Source organism: Tigriopus californicus, chromosome 7, assembly GCF_007210705.1.
Source record: "Tigriopus californicus strain San Diego chromosome 7, Tcal_SD_v2.1, whole genome shotgun sequence".
NCBI classification, from domain to species: domain Eukaryota; kingdom Metazoa; phylum Arthropoda; class Copepoda; order Harpacticoida; family Harpacticidae; genus Tigriopus; species Tigriopus californicus.
The window spans coordinates 16043176-16068304 of record NC_081446.1 but is presented as its reverse complement, the minus strand read 5'-3'; the positions used below and the strand labels follow the sequence as shown (position 1 = coordinate 16068304).

The 25129-nt window shown below is 46.7% G+C and overlaps 1 protein-coding gene across 1 annotated transcript in view; it reads right to left on the bottom strand.

The window, feature by feature from the left end:
* Positions 1–513: 513 nt before the first annotated feature.
* Positions 514–25129, bottom strand: part of LOC131884204 (galactoside alpha-(1,2)-fucosyltransferase 2-like) — a 47413-nt gene continuing 22797 nt past the window's right edge. Inside the window, exons 2-3 of the mRNA XM_059231901.1 lie at positions 898–1760; positions 514–827 (exon numbers count right to left, since the gene is read on the bottom strand). Of these exons, the coding sequence (XP_059087884.1) occupies positions 611–827; positions 898–1760 (1080 nt within the window). The 3' untranslated portion in view covers positions 514–610. The remainder of the gene's footprint in view (positions 828–897; positions 1761–25129) is intronic.

Sequence of the window (25129 nt, the reverse complement as noted above, 5' to 3'; positions counted from 1 at the left end):
CCTATACAGAGTTGGCATAGTGATGCTATCTCTGGACTTAAACGTGCGATATTCCCAACCACACATTTGAAAAGCTTTACCCACCTTTAACTGGATATGCTCATCGAACTTTCCATTACTTTGGAGGACTGCTCCTAAACCCTTCATACAAGAAATATACTCAAGCACCAATTGTGCCAATATTATGCATATGAGTTCCTTCGCCTCACAAGTCATAACTACAGTAATTGATAATCCCTGCCTGGCCTCTTGGGATCCGACATTATAAAATGCTCATCTTATAAAGCTATTTTGAATCATCCGCAGAATATTAGGTAACTGCTTGTTAGGAGCTTTCCAAAACATTTTGTTTTAACAGCCTTAAACTCTTTTGTTGAAATTGACGTTCCATAACCAACTCTGAGCTGTGTGCAACTGAAATCAATCCCTAGATGGGCACAAGTCAAAACTATCTCGAAGAAACTGAAGAATTGGCCTCGGTAATCACAGGAGTGAGGAGTGTCTGAAAGCATGTGAACTAATTTCCTTTTATTCCGCCCGCAATCGAGATTATATAACTTTCTACTGACTCACATTGATCTTTAAGCATCACATGCAGTGATTGCGCATTTTAAACAAAGCTATTTGGGAGAAGGTTCTCAAAATGTTGAACAAGTATCTTATTCGGATTGGAAATGAAAGAGGGGTCAATTATGGTTTGCCAGTTGCTGAAGAAGCCAGAAGCCATGATGGTCCGTATTAGACTGGGTGTACCAAAGTACACAGAATCTGGGGCAATCACGTCTCCATCGCCTAAGAAGGCGCCCCATATACCGAGTGATCCATGGCTTTAAAAAAGGTCGAGAAAATGGGGTTAAAGAACCTCCGGTCAGGGATCATTTTTGTTCATTGGCTTACCTAACAATGGTGTGGTTGCATTGGGTGAGAACCATGAAATCAAATATTTTTGCTGGCACGTGTTCCTTGGCGATCTGGTCGGTGAATACCACGTCACTCAATTCCGAGAAACAGTTGTGAGCCCAAAGTAGATCATCCGAAGAAAGGATGAACACACAATTGCGGCCATATCGTGCCCTGAACATTTCCATGGCTTTGAAGTAATACTCCTTGCTGCTCAACCATTCCTCGTTTGAATTCACATCCAGGCGTTTGATCTGGACTCCGACGAAAACACGCGGTCGATCTTTGGATATCATGGGCCTATTCCTGTCCACAATATGAAGCGATCGCTTGACCACTTGGTCATATGTGGCATGAAATTGAAATTCGTACCGCATCACTTTACGATGAACGAGAATGACGGAGAATTTTCCTGGTTGATTCTCAAGCACAAGGTTGGCTGCTCGACGGGACTTGGCCGTTACGCGGTCGAACGTGTCGTTGGTCATAGATATATCTTTGACCACTTCAACAGGTTCGAAATGACACGGCAAATCCGAAATGCCAGGCAACGAGACATTAGGAAAGAACTGAATGAGCCGATTTCGCACTTGATCACTCACCACTAAATACCCTTTGTACTGTTTCTGGTACACAAACGACAAAAATGTGGCGTATTCCGTCATTAAATCAAGCCACGAGCTGTCCGACGTCAAAGCCAGATATTGGCGGCACTCAGTTCGATTGTCCGCTATGGCATTTTCAAGCTCATTCCACAAGTTCATATTCAATATTTTGGGAGCATCCATGGAAGATATGTCCCTCGCAGGGATTTGTTTCGAACTTTTGAGAGGTGTTAACTTCCAACTGATTACTTCGGTCTAATCAACAACAAACAGGGGTTGGAATTAGGGTAGCCTTAGAAAAGAACATTAGTTTTTGGTTTGAATTGGGGCGCAAGGGTCGGGGGAGTGGGCCTCATCAGGGCAACGGAGACAGCCATCACAATCTTCACAAAACATTCGAATAGGGAATTTGATGGGATAAAATGGTGGTTACAATTTCTGGTTCAGTGTTTGCTCAAATGCCAAGACAACTAGATATGTTTTTCTTTGTCAAGGAAGCAAAAGGAACACCTTTTGCGAAATACACATGTTTAAAAGCAGCTCAGCTAAGGGTGTTAAATTACTTAAATCCCATTAAAATGCATCATTGTCCAAAATGTCGTCAATCAGTATTGAACATACTCTTAGTTATGTATTGACGTAAAATTTCATAAACTTCTATTTAGCACATGCTTTGTTTTTACAACTTAAAGATTGCGTTTTACGCCTTAACAGATCTAAAAATGGCCTAAATGTGTGTCCATTTATTCCCAAGGAATACAATTGTCTTTTTCAATGACACGAAAAGAAATCATATTTCTCCATTTTCTTTATGATTTCTTTAAAAGCTAAAAGAAGCAAAAAATGTCGCTTAAAACATACAAAAATGTAAAATCGCCTTTCATTTTTGTTAAGTGCCAAAAGCTACACTATCCTTTTAAGTTCCTAAAATATTTGAACGATAAATGAGAAAGTTTAAATATTGTCAGCTGACGCCTTGAATGGCGGACGTGCTGTTTTTACTCCTACGACCTGATTATGGATTTTAAAGGTTTTAAGTGGTTAAAATAATTCCTACCTGTGATACCAGTGAGTGGGGCCACGCCCTCGAACAGTGAACTACCATGAACCTGTGATAAACCCGGTTCAGTGCACCTCTCCTTCCCATCCTTCCGCTTCCCATATCCTCCGGCCCACGTCTTTTTCAAGACGGGAGCTTCTGTCACTCCAACCTCTTCCTCTTCCCAATCATCCCTTCCCTTTCCCCCCCTCAATGGCCATAGTGATCTCTCTTTTCTAGGTCGGATTGAACAACTCGGTATCGTGAGGAATCAGCATCGGCAGCAACAGCAGATCAAGCGGAGAGGAGGGAATCAACCGGTGTCGGCCTGCTTTTCAATTGTCATGGACGGGCAAACATGCTGCAAGTGGCTCGTGCGGGATGGTGTCCCAACAAGATCCGAGGACACGCCTTCACCTTCTTATCCGAGACATGAAAAGAGAGAGAGAAACTCGAGAGGAGGGAATCAACCGGTGTCGGCCTGCTTTTCAATTGTCATGGACGGGCAAACATGCTGCAAGTGGCTCGTGCGGGATGGTGTCCCAACAAGATCCGAGGACACGCCTTCACCTTCTTATCCGAGACATGGGTCACCAAGGAGAAACTCGAGAGTTGTTTTCCTGGTAAACAGAGCTTTGTAGTTCATGCCAGGAAGCCTGTTGGGCGTGGTCGGCCCAGCGTTGGGTTGGAGCTCTATATTACCAAACGCTTTGAGCCCACTCTTCTCTCGTCCTCTCCTCATCACATAGCCTTGGATACCCAAGACTTCACCATCATTGGCGTCTACTATCAGCAAACCATGGACTATGACGATCTTGTCTCGGACCTCACATCCATCCTTCAGAAGGTGAAGAATCCGGAGAAAGTCATCATTGGTGGTGACTTCAACATCCGTCCTGACTCGAGTGAATTCTCTGAGCTCGCCCAAATCCTGAGCCAATGGAGAATCACTCTGCGCTCCGACCCGGGAGTCCCAACACACACCTACTCCCGGGGCGCCTCTGTACTTGACCACATTTTCATGTCAGAAAATATTCCATCTCCGGCCAGTTTCGTCCATCCACTGGCCGTTTCTGATCACCTTCCGATTTCAGTCACCTTCAAGATGCCCAAAAATTTCCATCATCTGGGCGGGACTCGAAATGGGAGTTGCGTGGTCAATGTGCATAAGTGTGCGGCTCAACTTGAGGTCCTGCAGCTATCCATTAACACCAGGAACGCAACCAACGAAGCTGCAGTGGCCCAAGGCATTTCGCAAGCATTCAAAGAGTCCTCTTTGGTGCAGAGGCAGAGAGGAGGATTCAAGACCCCTTGGTTTAACCCCTATCATCAAGAGCTGAGGGGCAAATGCTCCAAAAATTGCAACGTGCCAAAACGAGCCAAACACCAGAGACTTGGGAGCAATATGCAATAGCAAGAATTGCATATCACAAGTCTCTGAGGAGCGCCGAGTCACTCCACCAAAGGTTGCAAGTGGGAAATCTGCTCTCTTCATTGGCCTCGTCCAGGATGGCCGGCTTGTACAAACGTGCCAAAAAGCCCGCCACCAACTCGGATATTCCAGTGAGTAAATTCCTCCTCCACTGTCAAGAACTGTTTGCATCAACATCGGAAACAGTTGTGTTGGTGGTCCAGGGCTGCCCAGAAGAACACCATCCCCTTTTGCAGCCCTTCACGGAACTCAAGATGGACGTGGCCTTCAAGAAGATGAAGAGTAAAGCCCAATCAACATCTGGGGTTTCTCCTTACCAACTTTCACTTCTCCGGATCCAAGCAAAGCCCCTCCTCCAACATCTTTTCAGCCTCGCCCTCCATTCTTCTTTCTTCCCACCAGAGTGGATGGAGTCAGCCATCATCTTCATCCATAAGAAAGGGCCCAAGGACAATCCAGACAATTATCGGACCATAGCCCTGGAGAATCCCTTCTTGAAGATGATGTCCACCCTACTAGCTGCACGCTTCTCCGTTCCAATTCGGTTTCCAGAGAAGCCGCTCAACCACGACGGCAGCTACTCTCCTCTATGAAATTGTGCACTTAAACATCAGCAATAAGAGGAGAGTGTACCGATGCTCTGTGGATTTCTCCAAAGCATTCGACAGGGTGGACCGAACGCGGTCATTCCTCAAACTCCAACTGTGGGGAGTTCCGTGTTCAATCTGTGTCATGCTGTCCAACATCTATGAGGGACTCAGATGCTCCATTTGTTCTGGTGAGGCCTTGCTACTTCACTTATGTTGGCCTTCTGCAAGGGGATCCACTATCACCAATACTATTCAACCTCTATGTATTCGACCTGCCCAAAGCCCTCACTCACCAAGGCCCCATTATCCAGCAATTTCCTGTACAATATCTCCAGTATGCAGACGACCTGGTTCTTTTGGCTGACTCAGCCGTGGAATTGCAAAATGCCATCAATGGACTCCAAGGTTATTGCCAAGAGAGCGGCCTTCTATTCAATAACATCAAGACGAAGGCCATGGTTTTCCATAAAGGTTGTCTACCTCCCACCTCCTTCCAAATCAAAAATAATCAGATTGAAATCGTCAATAGTTTTAAATATGTCGGTTTCACCTTCATCACCCAACTCTCCTTTGCCAATCACCTTAAATCCACAATAACCAAGGCTAGGGCCAGAATTGGATACATTCGCAATAGACTTCCCATCAAGAATCTCCCCCTTCCAATAGTTCTTCAACTCTTCTGGACCTACGTCACCCCAATTTTTCTCTATGGCCTACACCTCTGGCTCCAAAACTCCGCCAAATCCGCCCTCAAATCCGCGGATGCCACCTTCACCAAATTCCTCAAGCAATACCTCTTTGTGCCCCAATATGCCAAAAATGCATCGCATTTTCTATGCGAAACAGAGTCCCTCACCCTTGGGCTGACAAGGTTAGTGTCCAATGGTGTTGGGAACCTGACCTTTCTGGAGGTGATGTCCGGACACAAGTTATCCTTTCTGGTCAAGGACTTACTAACACCTTATTGTCCTTGCCCCGACATCCCTTCGGAGTATTGACGGTCACGTACCTTTGTCCGGCTCCCAGCCAAATGCCATCAACGACGGAAGCTGAGAAAGGATCTGTTCAATTTGGCCCATCCACTCTACTGCAATAACCAAGATTTTCATCATTTACCCCTACCCACCTGTCTTTGTACTGTTTGTAACCCCCCTCTTCCCTTTTTTCATGTGCATTGAACCAATTCTAGTCATCTCTGCTGTCATATCACGCTAGTCCACTAATTTATCATACAAACCATTTTATTCTCTTAATCTCGTTGTTAAATATCTGTATACTGTAGCGGCTGTTATATTCTAGTCACCGATATCAATTTCCATTTATTCTTTACTCCTGCTCCCACCATCACACTCGCCATAGTTATTTTCCTCTGTATATATACCTCCACCTTTCTGCAATAAATATCTAGTCAACAGCAACCATCCAGCAACCATACATGGCACAGCCGGTAGTAGAGGCCTCCAGGCGGAAGAACCTTCCCCCAGACGACTGGAGGACGCCAATGCGGAACTTGGGGCCAGAAGAGACGTGATGCGTGCGGAATGGCCGTGGTTGCAGCGGGTGGGCATGGTGCAGCGGGATGGCCGTGTCGCAGCGAGAGCGTGGTGCGTGCGGAAGGCCCGTGGTTGCAGTGACCCGCCCGTGGGTGCAACGGAAGGTTCGTGGATGCAGCGGTGACTGGGCCAGGTCAACCGTAGGGTGTGTTCCGTCCACAATTGAGTACATCATCCTAATATGACATGGATAAATGATGTACAAGATGAATGATTGTTCCCGGAACGGTTTTTATCAAAATGTGAAGATATGTATGTTATTATCTTGGAAAATCACAAAGTTGTTGGATTGCCCATCGTGTAGTCCATTTGTTGGTCAGGTGTCGACCAAATGCCACCTAATGCTCGTGAAGACGTCGTGATCCATCACAAGTAGCTCCTCCAACCCTTGATCATAGATGTACAATCTCACAGGAACCGGTTGTTTTAAAGAGCTTTGTGATTCAGTGCGAACCAACCTTTACGTCGTTCCTATCACCAAGGAAAAGCTCCAGTACCCCGAGGGCTGGTCAGCCCAACTACAACCAAGGGTGGAGGAATGACGGATACATGGTTGAAGGGAGGAGAAAACAGGAAATTCTCGGTCATCAAAAACGATATTCTCGTGATCATTTTGAGAAGGGGGAAAAGGATCTGAAGAAGCAATCTCATTCTCAAGGATCAATGTTACCAAATGTCGGCCCCCTGATAGCAAATGAACGACCAATCCTTCCTGAACGTCCTTGGGACCTAGTTCCGGCCCAATGTCTACCTTTGTCGTTCAGACCCAGTGGTGGTCAGATGTGGCCCACATTTACAGAAGAGGCAGACACAATCCATTGTCGGCAATCCGAGAACCCCTTGATGGCCTATGTGACTGGCATGACGAAAGGAGGTCAACCCTGGACATTGAGGAAACCGTTGCCGTCCACCAAGGGCCCTGGGACAACCCGTTTTAGCCTCCATGAGGAAGAGGCGGAAACCAACGTGGTACGGGAAATTTAACCAAAAACGACAGTCACATTTTTGCGCTCGAGGAGAGCAGAGTCACATTTTTGCGCTCGAGGAGAGCAGAGGACATTTTTTCGTGCTCGAGGAGAGCAAAAAAGTCGCATTTTTGGGCTCCAGGAGAGCAGAGTCACATTTTTGCGCTCAAGGAGAGCAGAGTCACATTTTGGTTCTCAAGGAGAGAAGTCTGTTTTGAACCTCCCCGACAAGTGACCATTGCACATTGAAAGTGAAAGCAACTCTCATCTTGAAGCTCTTGCTGGTATTTGAACAAGAACATTTTGATAGACGTGCTGAAGTAGAAATCGATCCATTTTGAATAAGGACAGTGAAAGTCAACGCTTGGAGTCGGGACCCAGGAAGCCGTGCAGAGTCAAAAGGACCTGGGGAAGTGCATAGCATACATCAGTGAGCCAGCATAGACGTGTTGAGAAGTCTCTGGAGCTGAGTACAGGTGCAACTTCTGAGTTTATACTCCGTCAACTCGATTTTGGACCTCAATCCCATCGAACCGACGTCATCGCCGTGAATTTCCGTTGGACAAGAATCACCCTCATCAAAAAGTAGGATCAAAACATTTTCTGTCCATGTATGTTTTCTCTCTTTCATGGCCAAGCAATTACCCCCTCTTTCATTACCCGAGCAAGACAGCTGATTGGTAGAGTGTCATTTTCATGTTTGTGATGAATAAAGTAGATTGAACAGTACAGTTTTGCCTTGAAGAGTAGCCTAGATTTCCCAGACGACCAAGATCGTGCTTGCATCGTAGGGAGTAGAGGTAGCAAGTGATTTGTATGCAACTGTATCTAAAGTTCATCACTCTTTATAGCAGAAATCAATAGTTAGACTCTAGAGTAGAGGTCGACTTTGATAGACGCATTTAGACTAGGATAGTGACCACATTTTGCAGGATAGTTAGCCTTGAAGATTGGCCAGATATGCCAGACAATCGAGATTGATCTGGACCAATGGGAGTAAGGTAACTAGCGATTTGTATCCTTAGTCATGGATGATTGTTTGAGGCCCTGATAAAGGAAGCTCAAACTATTGCTCGTGTGCCCTGATTAGGGTTATAACCGAGGCCTTAAGATAGGTCTAAGAAATTTAAGCCCTGTACTAGGTGCTCTCCATCTTTGAGAGCTATCAAGGTATTTTTACCTAGTGCTTGGGTCAGGAGTTCCATGTTTCCGTTCACCACGGGAATTCAATAAGTCAGGACCTTTCACCCCTGGCTGGTGGACGGAACATAGAGTCTCTTTTTGGTGCCGCAACCCGGGAATCTTTGATTCTCGTGATTTTTATACCTTGACCCGGTCTTGTAGTGGAATTTTATACTCATTGATGAAAAGTGAGAAACCGGCTCGCGATAAAGAAACACAGAGTCTTCTTTTTGGTGCCGCGACCCGGGATTGCCGATTCCCGTGAATAAATTTTGATTTGCGATTTGTTGGTGTCGCAAGACGATTGACTGTTTTTGCCCAGGTGGCAAATATAAGAATTTGTTTCAGAGCTTACAAGACAGAATTCTGTGCCCTGAGTGCCACAAACATTGGGATTTTTTCCAGATTTTCCAAGATAGAATTCTGTGCCCTGAGTTACACTGATAGTGAAAGCCAGTGACAAAGAACTTCATAATCCCCTCTTTAGTGCGGACATTTTGTGTTGGGTAGAGTACTCTTTAGCCCATCATCAAAAACATTTTGTTTAGAAGTGATTTTGGTTCCCATAATGTTGAATTGATAGCCATATAGCTCGCCCATATTCAACAATTTTTAGTTGCCTGGAGCAATTCAAAACTTCCGTAAAGCAAGAGGCGATATAAATTTTGTCCGAGATCCATTGTGCGAGAGATATAATTGACCACTGTTGGGGATTTCGTTCACGTGACAGCAGCAGCCACCCTCGATCAGGGAGTAGAATTTCTCTCGATCAAGATCGTCGAGTTTTTTAAGAAGAGATAGTGATTGCGAATATGGCCATGTCTGATCCAAAAATGGTCCTACGCAGCGCGAAAAAGGCAAAAAATTGCGGAGCGGAATGCAATGTTCAAAACCTTTAGAGATTCACTTGACGACTTTCAAAATGAAGTGGATTGAGATGTTGGGTATACGGCGGAGTTGGAGCGAACGTTTAGAAGTCTAGAAGACACGTTCAGAGAGATGAAGTGGCTCAGGAGGAGCTGCAAGAAACTAATGCTAGACGCCGAGCAGCGAACACGAGGTTCAATCATACAAGAATTTGCAATCCAAGTTTTGGCGAGCGAGGAAACAATACCAAAACCTTGCTCTATTGGAGGACGAACCAATCAAGATATTCCTAAACCCCTCGTGGGACCAGCTGCAATGCAGACACAACCAGAGACGAAGCCTCACCTGACCAGAACCTACAATAACGCCGACCAACCCAGGCTGTCACCTCAGAAGACTTCACATAGCTGATGAAAAATGTGTCAGCAATGATGTTGACAATTTTCCAAGATGGAAGAGGAGCTTCAAGAAATGAAAATGGAAAGTAGACTTGAACAATCATTTTACAAGACAAGGAGCGTGGGAAGTATGGAAGGCCAACAAGTTTGGCGCTCAATCTGACTTGAGTAGAGCTCGATTTCAAAACTGCTGACACGCCCAGCCCAACAACAACAGTGTTTATTGGGGAGATGAGACAAACATTTGAAGAGACCACCGACTCAAGTTGTGGATTCCCCCTTACACAAGAATTCATGGTTAGGAGATATGGACACACCTGCCACGAGAGAAAGAACCAACTCGCCAAAATTCAACGTGTTGGGAAGAGCCACGAAAAAATCAAGGGTATCTTGATTTCCGTAATTCAACTCCAGCCCCTCATCAACGCCTGCTGCAGGAAGATTTCAAGCCAGTGGATACGGTGAACCCAGTCAAAACTTCACCAATCAGACCAACTCATGTTGCTCCTTCTAATGGAAATTTGGGCCCTTAGAAAGACTTCAGTGGAGACAAAGTAAAGGACCAGCCGAACATAAGTTGTATCAAGAGCTCGTTAACCTCTTCAGATCATCGCCGTGCTAAACTCTATAGCCGTCCCAAGACAAACTCTCAAAGCCAACTCACGTAGTGGAAATCACTCATTGTACCAAGATGAAACCGGAAAGGAGGCGGGATCCAGAATTAAGCCAAATGAAGAAAACATCCGTCAAGAAACAGCAAGATTTCATTTTCCCAGGAAGGTAGTGCCAAGGAAAAGCCATGAGGTTAATGCAAAGTGTGTGGACCCCGCAAAGAAGCATGAAGTCGCCGAAGTATCAAACCAATTGGCATGCAATGATGAGAAAAAAGAATCAACACCGTCAGCTCAACTAAGCGTTGAGGAACCCAAATTGTCGGAAGTGTCAGAAAAGGGACAAGATACGATAAAGAATGAAAGTTCTCCTAGACACTACAGAGGTGAAGACGCAAACCAAAGTCAAGAATGAAGAAAGAAAATCTGGGCGGCCATCCATATTAAAAAGAAACAAAGACAAACTCATCAGTCCGAATCCAGGCGTGTATTTAGTGCTAGAAAATACCCATTCTGTGATGAGACAGCTCATAAGGATATAAGAAATTGCCAGAAAGTGGCTCTCTACCCCATACACTGCCCGGTGGCAATTGGTGCGAATAAACCATTCGTGTTTCAAGTGCATGGTCAGACACGATTTTGGAAAGTGTCAGGCCCCTCCTGCCGAAATGCCAAGATTTCATAATTCTTGCTCCACTTTGGGCGCAAGAAAACGGATAACCCAATGTGCGGGGAAAAAGGAAAGGTGGTCGAGACCACGATCAACGCCGTCAGCTCAAGCCCAATTTGGGGGAGATAAACGTTGAAAAACGGAAGATACAGAGATGCCGCAAGCGTGTTGAGAAGACTTCGAGGAAGAAAAGTCGAGAGAGACCCCATCATGAGCAATTCAAGGATGCCGAGTGAACAGATTGAACCGATTGAACCAAACCGGGCCGAATCCAAAGGCCAAATGGATGAGAGAAAGAAAAAGATGAAAAGAAAGACCAATCCAGAAAGAGCAAGTCATCCCCAAGCATTCAAAGCCGAAGACAGAAAGCCAAGTGTGAATGTTGGCTGTCCTGAGCCTAAAATGAAAGTCAACCCTGTCCATCTGAGAAGTCCAGCAAGGAAAATAATCTGGTCGTTACAGAGAGAGAGTGACAAGAAAGAAGGGAGTTTAGACGATTTTGGGCAAGCTTTTCAGGTCTAAATTGTAAGGCATTAAGATATCTGATTGAAGAAATAATAACAAAAGTGAAGTACGAGGACACCGAACAGATTAGGGAATCAGCTGTCTAGCAAGGGTTACTGTAAGTTAATGCTCTAGCTTTTTTCGATTTATCTTTTCTCTTGCCCAACCCCGATCACTCATTCCTTTGCAGAAATATGATGTTGTAGACAAAGTTCATGATTATTTCTCACATGTGTTCTATGAGTTACCTTTCAGCTGTCGCTCATCGCTCCTTTTCATTTGCAAATATGTTGCCCCTTTTTTCCCCCTGTAAACCAAGTTTGTGTTGGCTTATTGCATAAGGCCAAGGGGAGGAGTATTATCCTCCATTCTGAGGCACAATTTTCTGAAATCTACGTAGGAGGGCTGTGGTAATCGACATGAAGCAGTACATGGTGGCTAAATGCAGATCGAGCAGCGGGGGGCGTTGCAGCTTTGGAAATGGTGTCTGCCGAGACACCTCTTAGCACAAGTTATTTGTCCATAACGATGTGCCTTCTTGTGTCAATGGAAATACTGCGGACTTTTCTACACTCACTCACATTGGCATGCGCTCGCTCATCACAAAAGGGGCATCGACCTCTCCTCCCATTGTCCCCACCGCGTGAACATCATGGTGGATTTTGTGCTGTGGTGGGTAGTTCTCCATGTGTCACGTTGACTTGATTGTTTCTCCGCTCTTTTCTCCAATCTCGAGGTTGGTGGCTGGGGGGGGGGGTTGTCCGCGCCTTCGTACATATTTATGAATGTTCTATCAAGAATTCCGAAAAAGAATCGGAGACCGAGAGGTGTCCGCCTCGTTTCTCGTAAGTGGCTTTTTTCACTCCATTTTAGAAGACGCACTATCACGAGGCAGTTTTCTCGTTGATCTGTGTAAGAGCGTGGATACGAAGTCATGCTGGCCTTTTTCGATTCACCTTGATATCGTCAAGTAACTGTTTACCATCACCAGCAAATCTATCCAGGTCGACATTCCGAGTTGTTCAACGTGCCCAGGTCCGTGATCATCTCTTTTGATGAGTCTGCGAGGCAGCCCGAAAATTTGCCTAAGTTCTTCATTGCATCTTTCGTATTCTTCCGTGCGCAGAAGCAAGTGCAGGGCCCTTCCTCTTAAATGTCTCTTGAGATAAGTCAGCTTGGTAGCTGAGTCAAGCTCCGGCTTTCTTGATACACATCACGAAAGTAGGCCACCACTCATAAAACTCTTTTGCACTCTCTCCCTTGAATAATCCGACTTCTAACACTGGTAGCGATACGCTAATTGAGTTCCCATGGCTCCTTCAGCGCAGACAAACCATTGTTTTCCCCAAAACTCGTCATTTTTCTTGGGTGGTTCGACGTGGCCTGCAAAATCTTGTACGAAGTCGTCCAGTGCCAGGGCTTGGCGTCCTAATGGATTCCACTTTACCTGGGTTGGGATAGGTGAGATTATTTTTCGTCTACACTATTGATACTGGCTTTGTTTTTCAACACTCCTTGTCCTATGCGATAGATTGCTCACGTCTCTTCCTTGGCCCGATCCAATCCGTTGACTTTCACTGTCCTTATTCAAAAAATGATTGACTCAACCTCTTAGCACGTCTTATCAATGTTTCTCGATTCAAATACCTTCAGCAAGAGCTTTCAAGATGGGAGGTTGCTTCACTTCAATGTGCAAATGGTCATTTTTCGGGGAGAGTTCAAAAACAGGACTTCTCTCCTTGAGACAAGCAAGAATGTTGACTTTTTTGCTCTCCTCGAGCACGAAAAAATGTCCTCTGCTGCTCTCTCGCGCAGCGGCGAAAATGTGAACTGTGTGTTCTTGGAGCGTCCAAAATGGTGACTCCTGCTTCATCCTCGAGCGGCAAAAACGTGACTGTCGTTTTTGGTTAGATTTCCTGTCCTAACGTCATGGTTTTCGCCTTTCCTATGTGAAGGCTAAAAGACGGGTTTGTCCCAGGCCCTTGGTGGAACGGCAACGGTTCCTCAATGGCCAGGGGTGACCTCGCTTTCGTCATGCAGTCACATAGGCCATTCAAGGGTTTCTCGGCATTGCCGATCATGGATTTTGTGTCTGCCTCTTCTGTAAATGTGGGCCAGCATCATGCAAACCAAAAGAGAGAGATCGTGGTTTGTTAAACAAACTGACCTTTTTGTTCTGGTGGATCTTCGGTGCAAGTATTGCAATGTTTTATTTTGTGCGCGCGCTATCTTAGAGCGAGGGACAAAAGCTAATTGTTTTCTGAAGGCATGAGATCTTGTCATTTATTTTTGTCGTTAGAGTGGGTTCGTTCTTCATTGGTTAAGTAAAGCATGGGGATTTTGGTCATGATTGTGCGTTAATTATTCTTTTTCGCGATCATACTCTTCATGAAACGCAAGGATGTTAAGCGGACAAGACATTAAATTTGTTTGATCTGGTTCCCACTTGAATGTGTTGGAACGGCGTGTAAGCGATGAGAGAGGATTGCGTTGGGTCCGTTAAACATTTGGAAACGACAGATCTTGTTGAATCACAATGGGAGAACTGTATTTCGGGGTGTACGCCTCATGGTTCCCTGACGACCTTCCAAGGATGAGCTCTTCATCATTCTTAAAGAGGGTGACCACTTGCCTTAGGAGGATTTTCTCCCTGCGCGCTCAATTTGTCCAGGATCCTCTTGCAAAGCTATTTCTGAGTAGTTGTGAAGGCTTTGAAATAGAAATGTGTTGTGTCTGTTTCATTGTGACGAGAGTCTATTTGACGTGAGTTGTGTGGTTAGATTTTAACTATGCTTTGGACTTATGAATGATTAGTCCGCTCTCATGTCTTACGTTCTTTTGGGACGATCCTTTGAGAGAGATACGTTGACAAACCTGGAATGGTTTGAAGGGAACGTCTCTGCTTAGCATGATTGCTTTTTTTCTGACTTGCCTCTTCTCGTTCCTGATCTGGTTTATTGACATCAGACTTTTCGTTCTGAAATCTGTCTTCGTAAAAGTGCTGGCTACATACAAATTTAAATTCTACTTGAAGGTGTCTAGTGTTATGCGGGAATGACTCTGATTCCACTTGTCCCTCATTGATGGACTCTTCGGGGAAAGGCCGGTGGAAACGAAAGCCGCGTTCCACTTCTGAAAGACACCACGGCCGACCCCCAGTTCACTTTTTTTGTAGCGTCGTATCGCTCTACAATGGGCACTGAGGAACGCAACACTTTCGAACCATTTGTAGCCTTGTTTTATGAAGAATTAATAATGATGATGTGACTGACTCATTTTATCGGAACGAGTCAACCTGTCAGTTCTAGAAATACTGAATACAGCCCACCATAATCACCCAACGGATTTGACGACTTGGCCGCTTTTGTTTAATGACGGCAAGGAAGTACTGCTCGAGGGTGCGTTGCTTCGGACCCACTTTGGAATTGGTAAAAAGAGGGGAAACTATAACTCCCTTTCCTCTGTTAAAAGACTTCTATGAATTACAAGCATTGACATTGCTGAAGAATCGGTACGGGGACTCAAGAGTGCTGAGAGTTCTTCACCTAAACAAGCTTCGCGCGAGCGAGCAAGTACGAGAAGGAGATCCCAGTTCTATGAACAGATTTTCCATCGAAACCCAAGGTCTTTTGGCGACTGAATCTCGAATTGAGTGAGTTGGAGCAACTTGTTGGCAGAATTGGAAGAAAAGCTCCCATTGAACGAGAAGATTCATGGAGAAGATTTCGAAGAATCAATGGAGATTCAATGCAGGCATCCAGCGAATGGCGTCAGAGAACTCGCCCAAGACGCCAGGAACATTATGATAGTGAATCCCAAATTCATGGAGAAGAATCATCCACGAGAAAAACCCAGAATCTAGTCAGACGTATAGCACCACAGTTGAGACCAAAAGGGGAGTTTTCGATTGGACAAGCCGTGCCCCGTATGCACAGGCCCGTGGCATCCTCTTTTTAAGTGTTTGTGGCGTAACCCTGAGAGTGGAGGGTAGAAGATGGGGAGACTGAGGAAGGACAGAAAAGAGCAAAGAAGATAGAAAATGAAAAATAAGAAAAAAAATCACGTTCTCAAAGATCCTTTTGTGTCCCGCCTCATTGGTGACCCCGCATCCTGTGGACGTTTCCCCAGGAGTCTAGCAACATGCCATCCGATATCGCGCAAGCTGTGCAAGCTGTGAGCCTTAAGCTTCCCCAATTCTGGAGCCAGCAACCACGTGTCGTGTTACCCAAACTGAGGCTCAATTCGGGTTGAGGGGTATTACTTCCGACGATACCAAATTCAACCACGTTGTAGCCGCCTTAGATCAAGACACCGCTCTTCGGGTCCTTGACCTACTAGAAAATCCCCCGGACGGCGGGCAATACACAGCGCTGAAAACCCGCCTCTTGGACACTTTTACACTTTCCGAATATGAACGTGCGGGCCGGTTACTGCGCATGCCTGAGCTAGGGGATGATAAGCCCTCGTTGCTCATGGACAAAATGTTAGCCCTACTTGGTTCTCACGAACCATGTTTTCTGTTCAGGCGAGTGGTTTTGGACCGCATGCCGGACGATATTTGGGCTACTCTTGTCCATTCCGGCGTATCGGACATGAGAGAGCTCGCCCGTTCCGCGGATCAACTCGGGCAAACCCGTTCAATAACAACCGCTTCAGTCCGGAAGGGACCAGGGAAGAAACTATTTGGCAAACCTGCTAATTCGAACCTCTGCTACTATCATCACTTATATGGGAAGAAAGCCCATAAGTGTCAGCCTCCGTGCAAATTCGTGGGTGAAGTGCAAGATTTTGTAGAATACCGAGAGCCCATTAATCAAGCGGAAAACATCTCGGCCGCTCACCAGTGAAGGAGGAGGCGAGCGGTCAATTCATCAACAGCCTATTTTTTGTCCTCGACCGTCAGTCGAAGCGCCGTTTTCTCGTCGATACAGGGGCTGAAGTTAGCGTTCTCCCGGCTACTCTTCCAGACAAACAGTACGGATTTTCCAGCCGCACCCTCCGGGCCGCAAATGGCACATCAATTCCCACTTTTGGGACCCGGGCCCTTACGCTGAGGTTTGGGGCGCGTCTTTTTGAGTGGAAGTTTCTATTAGCAAATGTGGAACGACCTCTTCTTGGGGCTGATTTCCTCCGCCATTCCGGGTTGTTGGTGGACGTCCGGAAGCAGCAACTAGTTGACGTTGAGACTTTTGACACGGTTCCATTAAGCACGGCACTTCATTCCCCAGCACTACATCTTGACGCTCTTTCCTCCTCACATAACCATTACAAACAACTCATGTCACGTTTTCCTTCTATAACCACGCCTACTTTTTCTAGTGCTTTGATTAAGCATGGTACCCTACACCACATTCCTACTACCGGGCCACCTCTTAAAGCCCGGGCTAGACGGCTGCATCCTGACAAATTGCAGGGTGCTAAAGCGGAATTTGAACGCCTGGAAAAAATGGGCGTCATCCGTCGGTCGCAAAGCCCCTGGTCTAGTGCACTCCAAGTGGTCGAGAAAATGGAAGCCCTCGAATTTGCGGTGACTATAGGCGATTGAACGATGTTACCACTCCTGACCGGTATCCCGTCCCACACATCCAGGATTTCTCAGCACATCTGGATGGTAAAACAATGTTTTCCAAGGTCGACCTCATTCGAGGTTATCATCAGATCCCAGTTGCCCAACAAGACATCCCTAAAACTGCTATTGTGACCCCGTTTGGGTTATACGAGTATTTGCGCATGCCTTTTGGACTCAAAAACGCGGCCCAGGCTTTCCAACGTCTAATGGACACAGTGTGTGCCGGATTGCAAAGTGTTTTTGTATACCTAGACGATGTTCTTATTGCCAGTGCCAACAAAGAGGAGCACCTACAGGACCTCGAAAAGCTCTTCAGCCGGTTAGCTGAGCATGGCCTGGTTGTGAATCCTTTAAAATGCGTTTTTGGGGTTCCTTCAATCGACTTCTTGGGCCACAAAGTCAGCTCCACCGGCATTATACCGCTACCTTCCAAAGTTGAGGCAATCAAAGCATTCCCACAGCCTACAAAAGTCAAGGCCCTTCAGGAATTTATCGGAATGGTAAAATTTTACCATCGGTTACTGCCCCTGGCGGCCGGAGTGATGAAACCCCTTCACCAATCCCTTGCAGGCAATCCCAGGGACCGAGCATTCGAGTGGTCACGCGACATGGAAGCTGCTTTTCAGGCCACTAAACTAACATTGTCTAAGGCCACAATGCTAGCCCACCCTCGTTCTGGAGCTCCAATTGGTCTTTTCACTGACGCTTCAGACGTGGCAGTGGGCGCCGCCCTACAACAATGGGTCCAGGGGGCGTGGCAGCCCTTGGCTTTCTTCAGCCGTCAGCTAAGAAAACCTGAGCTCAAGTACAGTGTCTTTGATCGAGAATTGTTGGCAATGTATTTAGCAGTGCGACATTTCCGATACTATTTAGGGGGCCGCCCGTTCACAATATATACGGACCACAAAACGCTTACTTTTGCCATGTCCAAAGCCTCCGACCATTGGTCAGCCCGACAACAGCGACATCTGACCCAGATTTCCGAATTTACAACAGATATTCGACATGTGCCAGGCCCGGATAATCCCGTTGCGGATGCCCTCTCTCGGATTACTTTGAACCAAGTTCTGGAGGGGGTAGATTTCTTCCACATGGCTGCAGCACAGAAAGAGGACCCATAGGTCCAGGCTTTCCGAACAGCAGTCACAGGACTCAAGGTGGAAGATGTCTCATTAAGCCCCAATGGGCCTGTGATACTAGCCGACACGTCAGGAGAACATGTGCGCCCGGTGGTGCCCGGAGCTTGCCAACGGGGCGTGTTTGACGCTATTCACAATCGGTCCCATCCTGGGATCAATACGACGTACAAGATGGTGTCAGCAAAATTCGTTTGGCATGGATTATCCAAGCAAGTCAGGGCCTGGGCCAGACAATGTTTACAATGCCAACGGGCAAAAATTCAACAGCATGTCAGAGCTCCACCATCCCAATTCCCTGTCACTTCCCGACGATTTGACCACATCCATGTGGATCTGGTGGGAACATTGCCGCCCTCTCAAGGCCACACCCACCTACTAACAGTGGTGGATCGCTTCACTAGGTGGCCTGAGGCAATTCCTTTGGTCAATACAGACACAATTTTGATTACTCGAGCACTAATTGCTCACTGGATATCATGCTATGGTCTGCCCTCCCACATCACTTCCGACCGGGGGCCACAGTTTACTTCCCAACTCTGGTTTGCCATGGCTGAGCTTTTGGGAACCAAGCTCCATCCAACCACCGCATACCACCCCCAAGCTAATGGGTTGGTGGAGAGAGTACATTGCCATTTGAAAGCTTCATTGTGCGCCCGGCTTAAAGGACCTAACTGGGTTGATGAGTTGCCGTGGGTGATGCTCGGAATGCGTACTGCACCTAGAGAGGATCTCGGGGCCTCATCGGCAGAAATGGTTTTTGGTGCACCACTGGCGGTTCCAGGGGATTTTGTCAGTACAGAAAGTAAGACTCCAGGTCATGCCCAGTATTTGGAGCGATTGCGACAAACTGTTGGTTCCTTAGCCCCAGTCCATACGTCTCGACATGCGCCTGTGACCATGTATGTGCCGCACGCCCTCATGGTAGCCCCCTATGTTTTCATTCGTCGCGATGGCTACGTCCGACCGCTACAGGCTCCCTATGACGGACCGTTTTGCGTCCTTCAACATGGTCCCAAAACTTTTAAGGTGGACATAGGCGGTAGACATGAAGTGATATCAATCAACCGTTTGAAGCCTGCCCACGTCGACATGACCTCTCCTGTCCCGTTGGCCCAACCTCCGCGCCGGGGGCGACCTCCAAGAACCTGACCTGATTCAATTGAAGTCCGCATTACTGACCTTCTGGGGGGAGGTATGTGGCGTAACCCTGAGAGTGGAGGGTAGAAGATGGGGAGACTGAGGAAGGACAGAAAAGAGCAAAGAAGATAGAAAATGAAAAATAAGAAAATAAACCACGTTCTCAAAGATCCTTTTGTGTCCCGCCTCATGTTCATCATTTGCCCAGAAGTCCGTGGAGCAGAGACTTCAGTGGGTTCAAGCAGGATGGTTATGTTACAGGTGCTTGAGAAACGGCCATAGGGCCCGGGATTGTCAAAGAAGTTACAGATGTGAAGTCATGGATTGTGGCGAGTGAGGCCATTATCTCCTTCACCGTCATGGGATTGAGAATCCGAGGGCAGACAGGGCAAACAGGCCCCACCAGGGCCCACCCAAGAGAGGTGTGGTGAGCAAAAGGATAGTGATCTCCATAAGTAATCGTCACGCCCAATCAGAGGTAGCACCCGAGCGGTTGAATCGACTTCCAAAAAGTTGTCAGAGAGGTGTGCAAGGTGTGGGTGCGCTTGCACTACAGACGGAGAAGCAACTTCTTCTTTTGTATTAGGGATGAGATCGTTTTCTAAGGTAGTCGGTAAATGGTAAGAGCAAGTTTCTGTTACCCCTTTCACCATAAGGCCCTTAATAATTTGACCCTCCAATGAATATTGGTGGCCATTTAGAGTCGAAATCCGGTAAGAGAGGTGTGCAAGGTGTGGGTGCGCTTGCACTACAGACGGAGAAGCAACTTCTTCTTTTGTATTAGGGATGAGATTGTTTTCTAAGGTAGTCGGTAAACGGTAAGAGCAAGTTTCTGTTACCCCTTTCACCATAAGGCCCTTAATAATTTGACCCTTCAATGAATATTGGTGGCCATTTAGAGTCGAAATCCGGTAAGGCTGTTTGGGAGTCTTGATCCCGAAGAATTGGAACACGTGTTGGTCCGCAAAGGTGGAATCTGATTTCTCATCTAAAATTGCGTAACATCTCAATGAAGAACCAGGTTTTCCTTCGAAGGTAACGTCTACCAACAGAGTCTTTCCACAACTTTTGGCTTCGCTGATGTTTCCACATACGGCAGTACACAATGATGCGCTTCCGACTTTTTGAAGCTCTGACCCCATTAAATGATTGCTTGCTTTAGGGTCGGTAGCTTGGGCTTGGCGATGCAATAGAGAATAATGTAGTCCAGGGCATTCCGAGCAGTTAACATCTTTCATACAGTCAGATGCTAAATGATTTGGGCCCAGGCACTTGAAACAGTGGCCTTTTTCTAGGGTAATTTTTGTGCCGATCTTCTTGGGAAAGGCGTTTGAATGTGTTGCAATCTTCCAAAGAATGGCTAGACAAGCTGTGGATGGGGCAAGAGATTGGGATTGGTTTATCAACCGACGCCGCAAGTACTTTCGGTTTTGGAGCAAAAAATTCTTGAGCCTTTTTGTGAGAGCTCAGTAAAACGTCGTCATTTGCTTCGTCTGCACAGTAAGAAAGAAAAGATACAAAAACGTGAAAGGGAGGGTGTGTTCCACCATGACTTGATCGAAATTGGTTGCTTTGTTTCGTCCATCTGCCCTGATACGTCGATGGTAGCTTATCCCATAATGGTTTGATACCGGTCGCAAAATTGAAGAGAACTAGCTCTGGGATAATTGGAATCTGGGATTCGATGATGGCACAGAAGTCTACTAATTCACACAAGTTCTTTCCCATGACTTCATCTGTCTTGATGATGGGGAATTGATCCACTCTATTTCGAAAGCTTGCCACAATTCGGTCTCCCTGACCATACCTCTCACGTAGCTTCCGCCAAATCGTACGAAGTGCAACCGTAGGATTGCTCCCTCCCGCAGTTTGAAAATCCTTGACGAGTTTGTTCGCCTCTCCAGCCATGTTGGCGATCAAAAAACGGATTTCATCCACGGGAGAGAGGACAGTACCTTGAAGCTGAGCTTGGAGTAAAGATACCTGCAAATGGAATCAATCCTCTTGACCAGCTCCACTGAATGGATTGCCAGATTTTTGAAACAACTTACGGCGAGCCAAGAACCAGCTGGGATCAGAGTGTGGTGGGCGAGGTGTGGATCTTTGGAGTGACGAGATTGCGTCACAAGTATGTTAGTCACAAGCTTCGCCTTGAAGGATTTCTTGGAACAATTGAGCGCCAGGGATGAGCGGTGAGTGGTTCTTGGTGTGCCATCCGCTTACGTCTCGGTCGAAGAATTGCTTTTCTAACCCTGACCCACCCAAAAACGGATTTTGAGGGGAATATGAGGATGAACTAACAACTGCTTCTGACGGATTTACTCTAGTGGATATTACTTCCAAAGGGATGGAAAGGCTGTGATTGACAAAATTCTGCTCCTTGTCGACCTCGCACGTTATAGGGTGTCCAAACGGTAGATCTTCTTGGGCTAGCAATGGATCGATTTGATCATCCACTACGGCCAGCTCTGCCGCTATAGCCTCGGTTTCTTTTCGACGTTGTAGCTTGCGCTTTTCCAGTTCTAGTTGGTCCCTTTGTCGGCTCTTCTCACGATCAAGTCCTTTGGCCTGATATTCCAGTTGGTCCTCCTCGATCTGGAGTTGAGAGGTTGCACGAGCCACTTGAAGTCTCGTAATGAGTGTGTCTCTCTTCGAAGAGGCCATGGAGGCCNTGGTCCCTTTGTTGGCTCTTCTCACGATCAAGTTCTTTGGCCTGATATTCCAGTTGGTCCTCCTCGATCTGGAGTTGAGAGGTCGCACGAGGCACTTGAAGTCTCGTAATGAGTGTGTCTCTCTTCGAAGAGGCCATGGAGGCCAAAGATCCAACTCCACCGTTCGAGCTGGCGTGAGTGGAGGCAGACAAGAGACTGCAAGCATCGTCACCATGGGTCTCTCCCAATGCTGCATTGACGCATTGACGCATTGACGCATTGACGCATTGGAGTTGAGAGGTTGCACGAGCCACTTGAAGTCTCGTAATGAGTGTGTCTCTCTTCGAAGAGGCCATGGAGGCCGAAGAGCCAACTGCACCGTTCGAGCTGGCGTGAGTGGAGGCAGACAGGAGACTGCAAGCATCGTCACCATGGGTCTCTCCCAATGCTGCATTGACGCATTGACGCATTGACGCATTGACGCATTGGCGGAATTGGTTGACTTTCTTCTTGACCGAGCTCTTTTCTACCTTCAAATCTCCGTTTTCGGCCATCAATCCTGATTCCATCAGATGGGATGAGAGAAGTCGAAACGTATTCAAATAAACCGTAGCAACCGTCCGACATTCATTGATTCTGTGATTGAGATCCTCCACCGATTCTTTGCCACTGAGAGGCAAAATCGTGGTCATGAGGACTCTGGTTTGGTCACTAAGGTCCTCCCTCAGTTGATCTAACTTAGGACGCGGAGTCCTCTTTTCGCCAGGGGCGGCCATTTCGCTTTCTTTTATATCCCGTCAACAACACTTTTTGTCGATGAGGTTCAATCCGAAAGTTCCAGTGACATCAGAGCGCGTCTGGGTTCGAACCTAGCAAATTTACTGTGCTGAGTGCATTCAGCCGAGAACACAGGGACAGCCAGATAACAATAAAACACACGAAAACTCCTGCTTATAGGATAACGAGATATATTAATGTAAATTTGCAGTGGAACCACGTGTCTGTTTGTTTACGTATTTTGACAATATTGGCGCGATACAAGTTCAACTTTACGCCACGAGATGACTCTTCCACAGAAAATTGTTCAAAAAAGGGCGGGAACGTCTCACTTGGATATTGAGCTTGATCAACGACACACTACTTGGCTTGGGTTGGGACGTCAATCTTCAAACTCGGTTGGAGGCAGAGACTTCCGAGAAGGCGATTCAACTACTAGAAGAAGAGATTAGGTGGTGGAAAGATTGGATCTTTGCCATCCCGCGCCTGAGAAAGATCGAGTTTCCACGCGTTTTGAATAAGAATCAAAACGAAGTGGTTTGGAGAGAGCTCCACACCTTCGGATATGCCAGCGAGGAAGCATTCGCGGCTGTGGTCTACTTACGCAATGTCTACAAGAACGGTTCTGCGGATGTAGCGATGATTATGGCCAAAACCCGCGTTGCTCCAAAAAAGACTATTTCTGTGGCTAAACTGAAACTCCAAGCTGCTTTATTAGGAGCTCGATTGTGTTCATATGTTCAAGAGGGCCTTCGTTTGCCCATTGATTGGAGGAATTTCTGGACAGATAGTACATGGACCAGACATTGGGTTCGACAAACTGCCGCATTCTTTAAGCCGTTTGTGTCGCATCGAATTGGAGAAATTCAAATACTGACGCAACCAGACGAGGGGCGCCATCTACCGGGTAACAAGAATGTATCGGATGAAGCGACCAGATCGGAGCTGAAAGTAGAAGAGTTGATAATGCCATAATCTCAAAGCCAACTCAACGTAGTGGAAATCACTCATTGTACCAAGATGAAACCGGAAAGGAGGCGGGATCCAGAATTAAGCCAAGTGAAGAAACTCCGTCAAGAAAACAGCAAGATTTCATTTCCCAGGAAGGTAGTGCCAAGGAAAGCCATGAGGTTAATGCAAAGTGTGTGGACCCCGCAAAGAAGCATGAAGTCGCCGAAGTATCAAACCAATTGGCATGCAATGATGAGAAAAAGAATCAACAACCGTCAGCTCAACTAAGCGTTGAGGAACCCCAATTATCGGAAGTGTCAGAAAAGGGACACGATACCTTCCCTTAGTGACATACATGATGTCAAGTCAGGTGTTCCCCAGGGTTCGATCTTAGGGCCCCTCTTGTTTATAATATTCGTTGCCCCGCTTCAAAAGCTTAGTATCACTGCCAGTCTCTCTTCTTATGCTGACGATACAAAGTTAGTTTCTGGTAGCGCAGACACCATTGTTTCCCCAAAACTCGTCATTTTTCTTGGGTGGTTCGACGTGGCCTGCAAAATTGTACGAGTCGTCCAGTGCCAGGCTTGGCGTCCTTGATTCCACTTTACCTGGGTTGGGATAGGTGAGATTATTTTTCGTCTCCCACATTGATACTGGCTTGTTTTCAACACTCCTTGTCCTATGCGATGATTGCTCACGTCTTCCTGGGTCCCGACTCCAATCGTTGACTTTCACTGTCCTTATTCAAAAATGGATTGACTCAACCTCTAGCACGTCTATCAAAATGTTCTCGATTCAAATACCAGCAAGAGCTTCAAGATGGGAGTTGCTTTCACTTTCAATGTGCAATGGTCATTTGTCGGGGAGGTTCAAAACAGACTTCTCTCCTTGAGAACCAAAATGTGACTTTTTTGCTCTCCTCGAGCACGAAAAAATGTCCTCTGCTCTCCTCGAGCGCGAAAATGTGACTGTGCTCTCCTGGAGCGCAAAAATGTGACTCTGCTCTCCTCGAGCGCAAAAACGTGACTGTCGTTTTTGGTTAGATTTCCTGTACCACGTTGGTTTCCGCCTCTTCCTCATGGAGGCTAAAACGGGTTGTCCCAGGGCCCTTGGTGGACGGCAACGGTTTCCTCAATGGCCAGGGTTGACCTCCTTTCGTCATGCCAGTCACATAGGCCATCAAGGGGTTTCTCGGATTGCCGACAATGGATTGTGTCTGCCTCTTCTGTAAATGTGGGCCACATCTGACCACCACTGGGTCTGAACGACAAAGGGTAGACATTGGCCGGAACTAGGTCCCGACAGGACGTTCAGGAAGGATTGGTCGTCATTTGCTGTCAGGGGCGACATTTTGGTAACATTGATCCCAGGTATGCCAGACAATCGAGATTGATCTGGGACCAATGGGGAGTAGAGGTAGCTAGCGATTTGCATCCTTAATCATTGGATGATTGTTTGAGGCCCTGATAAAGGAAGCTCAAACTATTGCTCGTATGCCCTGATTAGGGTTATAACCGGAGGCCTTAAGATAGGTCAAGAAATTTAAGCCCTTGTACTAGGTGCTCTCCATCTTTGAGAGCTATCAAGGT